This window comes from Salmo trutta, chromosome 3 (genome assembly GCF_901001165.1).
Source record: "Salmo trutta chromosome 3, fSalTru1.1, whole genome shotgun sequence".
NCBI classification, from domain to species: Eukaryota; Metazoa; Chordata; class Actinopteri; order Salmoniformes; family Salmonidae; genus Salmo; species Salmo trutta.
Window position 1 is genome coordinate 61,213,790 of NC_042959.1, and position 15,011 is coordinate 61,228,800.

At 46.1% G+C, this 15,011-nt stretch overlaps 1 protein-coding gene across 1 annotated transcript in view; it reads left to right on the forward strand.

The window, feature by feature from the left end:
• Window positions 1-15,011, forward strand: part of LOC115165690 (glutamate receptor ionotropic, kainate 2) — a 266,263-nt gene that overhangs the window by 100,881 nt on the left and 150,371 nt on the right. Inside the window, exons 5-6 of the mRNA XM_029718979.1 lie at window positions 16-137; window positions 277-810. Of these exons, the coding sequence (XP_029574839.1) occupies window positions 16-137; window positions 277-810 (656 nt within the window). The remainder of the gene's footprint in view (window positions 1-15; window positions 138-276; window positions 811-15,011) is intronic.

Genomic DNA, 15,011 nt, shown 5'->3' on the forward strand with positions numbered 1-15,011 from the left:
CTCCCTGAGTTGCAGCAAGGGGCGGAGAACATGGCTGCTGCCTGCAGGAGAGGGGGGAGCTGACCCTGGCCAGCTTGCAGGCTGCTGGACAAGCCCTGAACACACCTGAACAGCCCTGGACAGACCTGGCCAGCAGGGTCAGCCCCCAATGTCTTCCGACAGATGGCGTCATTCTAACGTGACATGCGTCACCATCACTCTATCTGATGTTAGACAATGGGTCAGCCCTTAAACAGCCCTGGCAAGCCAGCGAACTCCTGACACAGCCCTGGACAGACCCTGGACAGACCCTGGACAGACCCTGGACAGACCCTGGAGAGTCCCTGGACAGACCCTGGACAGTCCCTGGACAGACCCTGGAGAGTACCTGGACAGACCCTGGACAGTCCCTGGACAGACCCTGGAGAGTCCCTGGACAGACCCTGGACAGACCCTGGAGAGTCCCTGGACAGACCCTGGACAGTCCCTGGACAGACCCTGGACAGTCCCTGGAGAGTCCCTGGAGAGTCCCTGGACAGTCCCTGGACAGACCCTGGACAGACCCTGGACAGTCCCTGGACAGTCCCTGGAGAGTCCCTGGAGAGTCCCTGGACAGACCCTGGACAGACCCTGGACAGTCGCTGGACAGACCCTGGACAGACCCTGGACAGTCCCTGGACAGTCCCTGGAGAGTCCCTGGAGAGTCCCTGGACAGTCCCTGGACAGACCCTGGACAGACCCTGGACAGTCCCTGGAGAGTCCCTGGAGAGTCCCTGGACAGACCCTGGACAGACCCTGGACAGACCCTGGGATAAGACACATTTTATTCCAGTACTATGACAACTCTCCAATAGAAGTTAGAGCTACTATATGGGAGTGAGCGATAATTCTTTACCAGATATTGGCATCCTCTTCAGTCTTGGTTTTGTAATGAACCCCATTTGAACCCCATTTCTCCACCCCACAGATGAAGCTCCTCTGTGGTCGTCTGCCTCTCTCTGTATTTCAGGCCAGCTCGCCCTTTTTGTGGCTGAGGGTCTTGGATTTGGGATTTGGGATTTGGCGCTGCATCTGTCCACATGTGGGGAGAGGAATTTGGAAGTGGAGTATGCGTGGGCATTATTCTGGCAGCTGGTTGGCATGTGTGGTAGCTGGCAGAGACAGGCAGTGCCCCCCTCTTCTCCCAAGGCCAGAGGCTCTACTGCCACTGAGATGACCCAAAGCTAGACCAGTCTCATTCTTTATCCCATTCAATACCTCTGCAAAGCACACACTGTGTGGTTTTAGGTCTTCCTATTGGATTACCGTTTGACAAGCTTTTACTATATCATACCACAACATTTATTGAAACATCTTGATTCTGATTGGTTAGAAATCCTATTCTTTAGTCCAATCAGTGGAAGCAGACTATAGCCCAGTTAAAACATAGAGATATAAATGAAGTAGTATGTGTGTCCATTTTGTGTTCTGGCTGAGCTGCTGTCATTTGTTGTTGGCGCTGTGGTGGCTGTGTGTAGCATGCTGATGTTGTGTGTGCAGGTGTGTGTGTGTGTGTGTGTGTGTGTGTGTGTGTGTGTGTGTGTGTGTGTGTGTGTGTGTGTGTGTGTGTGTGTGTGTGTGTGTGTGTGTGTGTGTGTGTGTGTGTTTGTGTGGAAGCGTAGCCGCTGTCACATGAAGTGTGCACAGACACGGGGCTGCATTAATAACTATGTGCCCCACGGTATCGCCGCCAGGTAGCAGCATAGACAGGTGTCCCTGGAGATGGGTTACTACGGAAACGGAGTGATAATCTAGATTTTGGAAACAGGGCTGGCATGTCGTCTTCCCCCAATCCCCATCCCCCCACTCTGACATCCCCCTCTCCTCTCCTCTCCTCTCCTCTCCTCTCCTCTCCTCTCCTCTCCTCTCCTCTATTCCCCTTCTCCTTTTCACCATCACCCTCTCCTCCATCCACCCCACTCCTCTCTTCTCCTCTATCCCCTTTCCTGTTTCCCTCTCCTCAATACCCTTTCCTCTCTCTCAGGGTCGGCAGGTAGCCTAGTGGTTAAGAGCGTTGGGCCAGTAACCGTTCTGCCCTTGAGCAATGCAGTTAACCCCCAACAGCGGATTATGGCAGCCCCCCACACTTCTCTGATTCAGAGGGGTTGGGTTAAATGTGGAAGACACACACAACTGACTAGGTCTCCTCTCCTCCAGGGACAGCTGCCAGCTCCACATATCACCCCACTGCTCCCCTGAGAACTATGAGCCATGTTACTCTCTCCCACTATCAAACTTCTACTCTCAGTCTGAACCATGTGAAAAATCTCCATGTTAAGGATCTGACTCTATATCTAATGCTTATAATCCCCCCCCCCATACACTGAGTGCACAAAACATTAGGAACTCCTTCTTAATATTGAGTTGCACCCCCTTTTGCCTTCAGAACAGCCTCAATTCGTCGGTGCATGGAATCTATAAGGTGTTCCAAAGCGTTCCACAGGGATGCTGGCCCATGTTGACTCCAATGCTTCCCACAGTTTTGTTAAGTTGGCTGGATGTCCTTTGGGTGGTTGACCATTCTTGATACACACGGCAGACTGTTGAGTGTGAAAAACCCAGCAGCGTTGCAGTTCTTGACACACTCAAACCGGTGCATCTGGCACCTACTACCATACCCCGTTGAAAGGCACTTCAATCTTTTGTCCTGCCCATTCACCCTCTGAATGGCACACATACACAATCCATGTCTCAATTGTCTCAAGGCTTAAAAAACCTTCTTTAACCTGTCTCCTCCCCTTCATCTACACTGATTGAACTTGGTCAGTCTATGTCATGGAAAGAGCAGGTGTTCCTAATGTTTTGTACACTCAGTGTATGTCATCTCATTTGAACTCAGAATTGACAAAGTTGAATATCTATTTGACTGTCTGCATACCATCAGTATGTAGGATACCTACATACTGATGATATGGGTTGTAAGGTCCCATGTGTATAACAACAAAACCCGCCAGTGTTTGGGTTTTGAGGTCAGCAGCATTTTGTCCTCATCCTCCCTCTCCTCTCCTCATCCTCCCCCTCCTTTCCTCATCCTCCCTCTCCTTTCCTCATCCTCCCTCTCCTCTCCTCATCCTCCCTATCCTCTCCTCATCCTCCCTCTCCTTTTCTCATCCTCCCTCTCCTCTCCTCATCCTCCCTCTCCTTTCCTCATCCTCCCCCTCCTTTCCTCATCTACCCTCTCCTCTCCTCATCCTCCCTCTCCTCTCCTCATCCTCCCTCTCCTTTTCTCATCCTCCCTCTCCTTACCTCATCCTCCCCATCCTTTCCTCATCCTCCCTCTCCTTTCCTCATCCTCCCTCCCTCTCCTTTCCTCATCCTCCTCTCCTTTCCTCATCCTCCCACTCCTTTCCTTATCCTCCCTTTCCTTTCTTCATCCTCCCACTCTTTTCCTTATCCTCCCTTTCCTCATCCTCCATCTCCTTTCTTCATCCTCCCTCTCCTTTCCTCATCCTAACTCTCCTTTCCTCATCATCCCACTCCTTTCCTCATCCTCTCTCTCCCTTCCTCATCCTTCCCCTCCTTTCCTCATCATCCCACTCCTTTCCTCATCCTCCCTCTCCTTTCCTCATCCTCCCTCTCCTTTCCTCATCCTAACTCTCCTTTCCTCATCCTCCCTGTCATTTTCTCATCATCCTTCTCTTTTTCAAAATGTCCCTGTCTTTTAAGTGTTTCTGGGAGTGACGTTGCATCTGTAATGAGCTGCTGGTCTCAGACCGGCTCAACTCCAGTCAGCGTCACGAGCCATCATTAGATCAGTTACCCACAGTGCACTGCTCCCAGCCATGTGCTGCACCCTGATTAAACACAGCGACAGTGGCAGATCTATAGAGCCAGAATTAATGTAGATCCAACACTGACGAGAGCTCATAGAGAGGCGGGTAAAGGGAAAGCTAGAGAGAGAGAAGGAAAAGAAGAAAGAGAGAGAGAGGGAGAGGGAGAGAGAAAGAGAATAAATACACAGTGAATAACGATAACTTGGCTGTATGCAGAGAAAGGAAGAGAGTTAGCGAGAGAGAGAAAGAAAGTCAGAGGATGGATGAAAGAAACGCTGGAGAAAAAGCAGTGATTGACATTGCCATGTCTATAGAGTAAGTGAAGAGTTTATTTCCAAAACGCTATATCCACCAATGTTTCACATTTGTGTATTTCATCAGAAATGATTGCTTATGGGTATAATCATGTGTGTGTAAAATATTGATGTTGTCAGATATTTTATTCTGAGATTTTAGATGTGTATTAAAATGTATTTTTGCAAAACACTATATATCCATTGTTTAGCTAGAATGGAATGTTTGTATCCTGTATATTGGACTGTGATATGTAGATGTCTCACCTAGCTATCTTAAGGTCAAGTCGCTCTGCATAAGAGCATCTGCTAAATGACTTAAGTGTAAAATGTTAACAGTTTACATATAGATCTCATGTTACTGTATTGATTCATTTTTGAAAAATATTGATGTTCCAAATGTATCATTTGTACAGTTCTTAATAAAAATGTAGTTATTTGTTACATTTGACTGTGTAAAACCGACTGTAGCAGTACTACTTATTTCTCTGAGCGGATATATAGTGTTTTGCTAAGAAACTCTTCAAGTATAGTTCAAGGCTACAGCACAGTTTTATAATAGAGAGAGACAGTGGCATTCACCTTTCCTGCTCTGCAGAATGACCTCAATGTATTGATGCAGTCAAAGCCAGCTCAGTACAATCTTGAATCCTATTCCATTTGCTTTGACATTCATCTAGACAGTATATATACTAACCTTTGTTGAAGGTCATTGTAAACAGCAAGACATGTAGTATGCCTATCATCTTAGACGTTATTCAAATTTCAAACATGTTCAATTTCTGTGTTTGGAATTTTAAACATTACACTCAAATTGCTGCTCGTATCATTTGACATATATTTTAGCCACATCCTGTATAACCAATGCTCATTATAAACATACATATTAACTGCAGCTCCGCTCAGAGAGCCCTTGGAGCAGATTCCTCTTTTTGCTCATTATCTATCGTTGCTGGGGAAACCACCAGATTCACTTGAGTGTTTAAGGCTATTATTTCTCCTGATGCTGTGTCTAAGTCACACCACGCTGGATTCTGCTAGTTAAGCACTCTGGTTCTGCATGCACACGTACCCACGCACGCACGCACACACGCACACACACACACACACACACACACACACACACACACACACACACACACACACACACACACACACACACACACACACACACACACACACACACACACTGTATAGCTCTCTGCTCTGAGGCTTCATGTCTGTAGACCCTATTCAAGGCTGGCCTGGGCAGCATTTGTATGCCTGATAGAGTGGGGTCTTTTTAATTGGAAAAGCTCTTCTTAAAGACTTAAAAACAAATTTATGTTCCTGAGAGCTGAGATCAAATGGTACGCAGGAGGGAGGAGGTGGTGAGAGGGGGTGAGGGGGGGTGGAGGGAGAAGAGAGGGGGGGGGATCACAGGGGGTCAAGTCCACTCAGAGCTGGGTTGGAGAAGGGAGGCTAAACCCCCAGCTCTTTATCACTGTAATGCTGTAACCACATTGGACCTCAGAAACTGCAACATTTCAACATCTCACTTACACCAACACTATGTGTGTGGCATCCGCTTTACTGCACTGCACTGTCAGGACTAATCTCACTCACATAATCTGAACAGTTGGAACTCACACAGGGTTTATGGTAAGAATGAGCTATATAGATAACACAGATTGTGATTTTAAACTAATCTAGTTCTCACACAATAATACACATTCAAGTGTTCACTCTCATCAGTAATCACAGCGTTCTCTCAGAATTACCATGATGCAGTGTTCTGATCAAATCAAATCAAAGTTTATTTGTCGTGTGCGTTGAATACAACAGGTGTAGACCTTACAGTGAAATGCTTACTTACAGGCTCTAATCAATAGTGCAAAAAAGGTATTAGGTGATCAATAGGTAGGTAAAGAAATAAAACAACAGTAAAAAGACAGGCTATATACAGTAGCGAGACTATGAAAGTAGCGAGGCTACATACAGACACCAGTTAGTCAGGCTGATTGAGGTAGTATGTACATGTAGATATGGTTAAAGTGACTATGCATATATGATGAACAGAGAGTAGCAGTAGCGTAAAAGAGGGGTTGGCAGGTGGTGGGTGGTGGGACACAATGCACATAGCCCGGTTAGCCAATGTGCGGGAGCACTGGTTGGTCGGCCCAATTGAGGTAGTATGTACATGAATGTATAGTTAAAGTGACTATGCATATAAGATAAACAGAGAGTAGCAGGGGGAGGGCACACAATGCAAATAGTCCGGGTAGCCATTTGATTACCTGTTCAGGAGTCTTATGACTTAGGGGTAAAAACTGTTGAGAAGCCTTTTTGTCGTAGACTTGGCACTCTGGTACCACTTGCCATGCAGTAGTAGAGAGAACAGTCTATGACTGGGGTGGCTGGGGTCTTTGACAATTTTTAGGGCCTTCCTCTGACACCGCCTGGTGTAGAGGTCCTGGATGGCAGGCAGCTTAGCCCCAGTGATGTACTGGGCTGTACGCACTACCCTCTGTAGTGCCTTGTGATCAGAGGCTGAGCAATTGCCGTACCAGGCAGTGATGCAACCAGTCAGGATGCTCTCGATGTTGCAGCTGTAGAACCTTTTGAGGATCTCAGGACCCATGTCAAATCTTTTTAGTTTCCTGAAGGGGAAATAGGCTTTGTCGTGCCCTCTTCACGACTGTCTTGGTGTGTTTGGACCATTCTAGTTTGTTGTTGATGTGGACACCAAGGAACTTGAAGCTCTCAACCTGCTCCACTACAGCCCCGTCGATGAGAATGGGGGCATGCTCGGTTCAGGGATGTAATGTTGCTGTGAGCCACGGGTGAGTCAGGTGAGAATGGGGGCGTGCTCGGTTCAGGGATGTAATGTTGCTGTGAGCCACGGGTGAGTCAGGTGAGAATGGGGGCGTGCTCGGTTCAGGGATGTAATGTTGCTGTGAGCCACGGGTGAGTCAGGTGAGAATGGGGGCGTGCTCGGTTCAGGGATGTAATGTTGCTGTGAGCCACGGGTGAGTCAGGTGAGAATGGGGGCGTGCTCGGTTCAGGGATGTAATGTTGCTGTGAGCCACGGGTGAGTCAGGTGAGAATGGGGGCGTGCTCGGTTCAGGGATGTAATGTTGCTGTGAGCCACGGGTGAGTCAGGTTTAAACCTGCAGCTGCTTAGACATGCACACACACACACATGCACATAAACACACATGCATGTACAAAGAGAGCTCAAAAACAAGGCCTCTGGGCTACCTTCCTCCTCTTCAAAACAAAAAGACATCAAGACAACCGAAGGGAATCTGATGGCATGGTCTCCCTTTGAGTCTTTTCTTACTTTGACTGAAAGGGCCTCTCATCAGACAGCTGCTCACAAGGCTTCTTTAGGTGTTATAGAGCAGAGACATTCTTCTTCTATTCAATCCCTTGCCCCCAGGATTATAGGCAGGGCCTGGAGGACATTTTCTTAGTTGTATGAATGAAATATATTCAATACAAGGTCACAGTCATGTTAGAATACAGGATCGGGTGATGAGCTACCATGATAAACATCTCATGCAAAATTCAATAAGAAAAGATAATACCACAGTCCTAGCTTTGCGATGTATATTATCCAATTCACATTTATTCTGGCAATAATACCAAGAATGTGTAAAGAAGTGCCGCAAATTTACTGTTAGGCTCACAATGACTGACTCACAACAGCTGGAGGGTTAGAAGAGACTGTCTATTCAAAATCTTCATCCAAATCCCTTAACAACACATCTCACGTACACCAAGCTAACATTACACTTATATTAGACCTCTGTTGTGTAAATGAAAGTTCACTTAGAAAATAACACTACCCTATGGACTGTGGCCAAGCAGATGACCTGTGCAATTCAACATTTGGTTACATTTTGAAGTGTAATGTGGTCTTGGATGACCAGTTCAATTCCACATTGGTATAGTTCTTAAACATAATGTATAATGGTCCTGTCATATTGTCCTGAGGGTCAAATAAGGGATGGGGTCATAAAGGGTCAGAGTTCAGAGTTAATGAAATGGCCCCAGTGCTCCCTCCTTGCAGTCAGTGTCCTCTTATTACAGTTTTTTACAATCACTTCGACACTAATTTCGGAACCTTGATGTCATTTTTCAAAACTCTAGACACAAAACTCACAACCAATGATCAAAATGCAAATTTTGCAAAACTAACACTTTTTCCAATTGCTTGGATACAATACACATAAAGCTAAGATCATTTGTTCATTGAACTAAAATCACCTGTTCAAAATGACACAACTTAACATCAAAGTATTACCATTTCAAAATGCAATTCACACATTACATCTGAGATGACTGTCTATTCATTTCATTACAATGATCTAACTATCAATTGATACAACTGATCAAAATTATAAGTAACTGTTGCATTACTCTTAATGCATAGTTTTATGGAAACTGACAAACAATATTCCATGTTTAGATCATGAAAGTTTCAGGATAACGAGATCCATTGACACCACTTACTGTGGAACATGAACCAATTGGACTACATTATCTATGGATGTAATATTTCATCATCATTATTTATCAGACACTGTTTCTATGGTCCCCTGTACCACTTTTCCAGACCATGTTTTCAGATTTGACATTACTGTACACTTATCTAGCACTGGGTAGGACCCACTTTTGCCTCCACACCAGCCTGAATTATTCATGGTCTTGTACATTAAGAGATGCCCTTCTGCACACCACTGTTTTAAACACCTGTTATTTGAGCATTTGTGGCCTTTCTGTTAGCTTGACTGAGTCTGGACATTCTCCTCTGACCTATCTCATTAACAAGGTGTTTTTGCCCACAGAACTGCCGCTCACTGAATGTGTTTTGTTTATCGCACCATTCTCTGTAAACTCTAGAGACTGTAGTGCGTAAAAATCCCAGGAAGGCAGCTGTTTCTGAGATGCTGGAATCACCATGTGTGGCATCAACTATCATTCCACGGTCAAAGTTGCTTAGATTACTCATCTTGCCCGTTCGAATGTTTGGTCGAACAACATCTAAAGCTCTCTACTCTATATACTCTATATATTGAGTTGCAGGCAGCCACATGATTCGCTGTTCGAATGTAACCTTCCTTGATGAGCTAAATCAGGTCTGTAGAGCTGATGACATGACCTATGTCATTGTGTGGGATAATGTCAGGTTCCACCATGCTCAAATGGTGCAAGCATGGTTTCAGGCCCATCCACAATTTACCACCCTGTACTTACCCCCATACTCTCCTTTCCTTAACCTGATTGAGGAATTTTTCTCCACATGGAGGTGGAAGGTATATGATAGGCGCCCTCACGAACAAGCCACCCTTCTCAAGGCCATGGATGACGCATGCAATGACATCATGGCAGACCAGTGTCAGGCCTGGATTCACCATGCCCGAAGATTCTTCCCAAGATGTTTGGCGAATGAAAACATCCATTGTGATGTGGATGAAAACCTGTGGCCAAATCCACAAGACAGGGTTGATGGAAGTACAGTAGAAGTACAGTAATCAATCTTTTGTTTTGCTTTTTACAGTAAGCCAGGTGAGGAACACTGCAGTTGACCTTTAACTGTTTTTTCTTTTTTTATAGCTAATCATTTTAGCTTAGATTCAAAGAAACCTATATTGTGATTTTATTGTATTTCATCAATACATTTCATATTTTGTTCAATGATTCCACTGTGTCTGTAGTATTCTCTCTACTAGTCCTTTTACAGTGATGTATTTACGTGTAGTAGCATAATGAAACATGTATCACATATTTTGTACTACAATATTTAATGATTGTACGAACAACTACACAGTGAAACTATCGGTATCTTGTGTGTGGGTGATCTAAATGAATGTTCCTATGGTATTTCATGATAAATTAGTTATTTGAACCAATGATTCTGCAAGTGCAAGGTTTCTTTAAAGATATGAATGCACAATGCAATGTTTTGAACATTGGACAGCCTGTGTTACAAGTGATGACCGTTTTGTGTTTTGTGTCTAGAGTTTTGAAAAATGACCACAAGGTTCTGAAATTAGTGCCAAAGTGATTGTTAAAAACTGTAAATAGAGAAAGCCAATTTGGCAGATTAACTATTTAGTCACAATCCAGGATCCTATTAATTAGGCACCAAACGGAAGAAAACGGACTAAAACGGGGAAGGATCACCAGAACAGGTCCAATCAGAAACACTTGTTTTTGTTTTCCATTTCAAAATGTTTTCCGACAGTGTGTCCTAATGAATAGGACCAGGTGTCCAATCTGCCCTGTGGGTCCTGTCTGTACTGGGGTGGGGTGAGGTGGGGGAAAGAATAGAGAAGGGGGCTCTAGCAGAAATGAAGAGAGACAATAAAACAGACAGACAGCAAGAATGTGAAGCAGCTTGATCTTGAGACTCTTCTTCTTACAAGATGGGATTTTCACGGAACATGAAAGCAAACTCACTCAGCTACAGTCAAAGTACCTGAAGGTATAACAACCAAAGCTTACCTCTCTTAAATAAATCTTAGAAAGGAACAAACCGGTTTTCTTCCTTTTTCTTCCAGTTGCTGCTGCTGCTTTTAGACTGTACTCCTCCAGTGGGAGTGTGACAGTGCAGTGAAGTGAAAAGGTTTTGCTCAGCCTGCGGCGATTCCTCATGGTAGCAACCTGATGGCAGGCGACGGTGATCCGCTAGACTCTGTGTTTGCGTTTGTGTGAGTGTTTGTGAGTGTGTGTGTGGGTGTGTGTGTGTGTGTGTGTGTGTGTGTGTGTGTGTGTGTGTGTGTGTGTGTGTGTGTGTGTGTGTCTGTGTGTCTGTGTGTGTGTGTGTGTGTGTGTGTGTGTGTGTGTGTGTGTGTGTGTGTGTCTGTGTCTGTGTGTGTGTGTGTGTGTGTGTGTGTGTGTGTGTGTGTGTGTGTGTGTGTGTGTGTGTGTGTGTGTGTGTGTGTCTGTGTCTGTGTGTGTGTGTGTGTGTGTGTGTGTGTGTGTGTGTGTCTGTGTGTGTGTGTGTGTGTGTGTGTGTGTGTGTGTGTGTGTGTGTGTGTGTGTGTGCGCCACATTGCTGCAGCCTCTGGGAGACAAGTCTCTAGTTAGGTGTGAGATGTGAGATCTGTTCAGTGTGGATTACAGGAGAGCAAAGAAGTGAGAGACGTGGAGTATAAAACGATAGATTTTGTTATTTTCAGAAAGGACCTTGAGAGGAGCTTAAATTAGCAGCTGTGTGATTTAATGTGTTTTTGACCAACAGCCAACAACACTTTACATCTAATTGTGGGCACAGCTAATAATAAAACAACTTCTGCTTGGTGGTTTTTATGAGCTTCATCGATGAGTAATTCCTGGATCTCTGTGCAGTCAAGAGAGACAAAGTTGTGTTTCTATGATATTCGTCCACCACCCACTGTTCACCTCAAGACAAAACAAGCCCTAGGAAGACCATAGTGGGATCAAAGAACTCTCCTAAGAGGACAAATAATCCTGCCAGTCCTGTGGTAATTCACACACCCGTTCAGACCTCTGCTCTCCCCGACTAATTTCTTTTACCCTAACTATCACAAAACTCTGCTGTTTTTCAATCAATTTCCCTGCTCCCTGTTTTATAGTCATAAAGCCGGATGACTCTCCTCATGAGTTTGGCCATTAAGGAGAAGAGAAATGGACTAGATAATCAGGGTAGAGGAGGTCTGTGTGTGTGTGTGTGTGTGTGTGTGTGTGTGTGTGTGTGTGTGTGTGTGTGTGTGTGTGTGTGTGTGCGTGTGCGTGTGCGTGTGCGTGTGCGTGTGCGTGTGTGTGTGTGTCTGTGTGCGTGTGCACCAGGTAGGGTGACTCCATCAAGTCCCTAATGGAGAAACCCTGCTGGGGGGAGGTACTTGTCGTCTGGAAGAGGGTAGTGAGAGGGAGCACAGACCCACATTACAAGCCCAAATGGCCCTATTGTGAACACGCAGTGGAAAAACTGCCCATGCTAGATTAGATAACCTAGGGCCCTCAACAACAACAATGAGGCTGTGTCTGTGAGGGAGGGAGAGAGAGAGAGAGAGAGAGAGAGAGAGAGAGAGAGAGAGAGAGAGAGAGAGAGAAAGAGAGAGAGAGAGAGAGAGAAGAAAAGAAAGGGAGAAAGTTGGCAAAGAAAGAGAGGGAAAAAGACTGGGAGAGTGGCAATGACATTAAATGTGTGACTGAAAACAGATGATTTCCTATTTAACACTCCATTGAGTTCCCCCATTATTCTGGGTCCTGGCTGGAGCCATGATGGTGGCAGTAGTTTCCCCCTGGTTCACAATAACAGCCATCTGCAGCCACTCACTGCTGCTTCAATTTCCCCACAATGGAGCCACTGAGAATATCAGACATACTGCAGTCCGCTGGAGTGTGCGTGTACACTGGAGTGTGTGTCTATGTTTGTGTGTGGGTGTGTGTCTGTGTGTGTGCACAGTACCCTGCCCGACAGACTAACAGCAATCAACAGCCCACCCATCACCATCTCAGTAATAGAGAGAATGGGTTCAATAGGCGACATCCTCAACAGATGTTTTCTGTGGAAATGATCTTGCAGTGAAAATTGGAGGGACTTTTCATTTTCTAGTATGACAGAATAGCATCCAGTAATGGAGGAATAGAGGGAGAGAGGGGAAGAGGGAGAGAGGGGAAGAGGGAGAGAGGGGAAGAGAAGGAGAGAGGGGAAGAGGAATAGAGGGAGAGAGGGAGAGAGGGGAAGAGGGAGAGAGGGGAAGAGGGGAAGAGGGAGAGAGGGAGGGAGGGGAAGAGGAATAGAGGGAGAGAGGGAGAGAGGGGAAGAGGGAGAGAGGGGAAGAGAAGGAGAGAGGGGAAGAGGAATAGAGGGAGAGAGGGAGAGAGGGGAAGAGAAGGAGAGAGGGGAAGAGGGAGAGAGGGGAAGAGGGGAAGAGGGAGAGAGGGAGGGAGGGGAAGAGGAATAGAGGGAGAGAGGGAGAGAGGGGAAGAGGGAGAGAGGGGAAGAGAAGGAGAGAGGGGAAGAGGAATAGAGGGAGAGAGGGAGAGAGAGGGGAAGAGAAGGAGAGAGGGGAAGAGGGAGAGAGGGGAAGAGGGGAAGAGGGAGAGAGGGAGGGAGGGGAAGAGGAATAGAGGGGAAAAGGGAGAGAGGGAGGGAGGGGAAGAGGAATAGAGGGAGAGAGGGGAAGAGGGAGAGAGGGAGGGAGGGGAAGAGGAATAGAGGGGAAGAGGGAGAGAGAGGAAGAGGGAGAGAGGGGAAGAGGAATAGAGGGAGAGAGGGAGAGAGGGGAAGAGAAGGAGAGAGGGGAAGAGGGAGAGAGGGGAAGAGGGGAAGAGGGAGAGAGGGAGGGAGGGGAAGAGGAATAGAGGGGAAAAGGGAGAGAGGGAGGGAGGGGAAGAGGAATAGAGGGAGAGAGGGGAAGAGGGAGAGAGGGAGGGAGGGGAAGAGGAATAGAGGGGAAGAGGGAGAGAGAGGAAGAGGGAGAGAGGGGAAGAGGAATAGAGGGAGAGAGGGAGAGAGGGGAAGAGAAGGAGAGAGGGGAAGAGGGAGAGAGGGGAAGAGGGGAAGAGGGAGAGAGGGAGGGAGGGGAAGAGGAATAGAGGGGAAGAGGGAGAGAGAGGAAGAGGGAGAGAGGGAGGGAGGGGAAGAGGAATAGAGGGAGAGAGCAGAAGAGGGAGAGAAGGAGAAAGGGAGAGAGCTTTTCATGTTCGCTTCACACACATTGTTTCTGATTCTGGTGTGCGGTAACAGACTGTAATGGTGGACCAGAATTTAATGATTTGTTTTTCCTGTTTAATAAAACCCATAGACCCAGAAACAAATACAAACAGGTACCAGGTAGCATGTTTCATGTGTGCACAAGTCGTAGTAGTGCTATCACAGTCAAGGAAGGGGAAACACATCCATCAGTGTGCTTGGGCTCGTGAGCTCGTGAGAGGAGAGAAAAGGAGAGAGATAGAAGAGAGAGAAAGTGTAAGAGAAAGAGAGATAGAAAGAAAGAAAGAAAGAGCAAGAGAGAGACGGAGGGGCAGACAAGAGAGATGGTGGGAGGGAGAAGGAGAGAGAGAAAGAGGGATAACCAGATGGAGAGATGGTGGGAGACGGGGGAATGTGACACAGACTGTGTGGAGGATAATGAGACACAGTGGCAGCTTGGGCCTCGGTATGCTTTAGGACTGTTTGCCAAACAATGAGGCCCTGCAAACCCAATTAAAGGGCAGATTTCCCCCAGGAAGAAAGAAAATGTGAAATTATCCCTGCTTGTTAAACCTGTCACTTAATTTCAATCAAATTATTACTTATGATCCCAGGGACCTCTCGGCTAATTGTTTTTTTTTCTCTCTCTCTCCTCTGTTTAGGTTTCAGTGACAGGAAGAGGCTGTTCTGTGTCTGGTGAATGGGTTTATCATAGATAGCAGAGCACTTACTATTAGATGTGTGTCTGACTTTAGATGCATCATTTCTCTACTGTGGCTTAAGGCCAATATTCATTGTGAAGTGAACTACCCTGTGAACCTTTTTTACAGTGGCAGTGTCAGCAGTAGGGGCTATATTTAGATGGTTGTACTTTGTATTTCTCGATGGCTGATAATCGAGGTCCACATTTTTCCCTTTTGCATCCGTTTCTTTTTTCATGCATCTTTTCTGTTGGTTATTGTGATGTCTGCCAAAGCTACATTTTGCTGTTAACAGACAGACAAAGGACTTTAATGTTCCATTGGATTATCACAGTCACATTGTGTTGATATACATAGACTGTTGTGGGCTTGTGCTCCACAGAGAGCAACGAGGAGTAAGTAAGTAAGCTATCCATAGACAGACAGAGGTTCTAATGTAGTTGACTACAGTGACATAGAGCTGCTATCCATAGACAGACAGAGGTTCTAATGTAGTTGACGACAGTGACATAGAGCTGCTATCCATAGACAGACAGAGGTTCTAATGTAGTTGACTACAGTGACATAGAGCTGC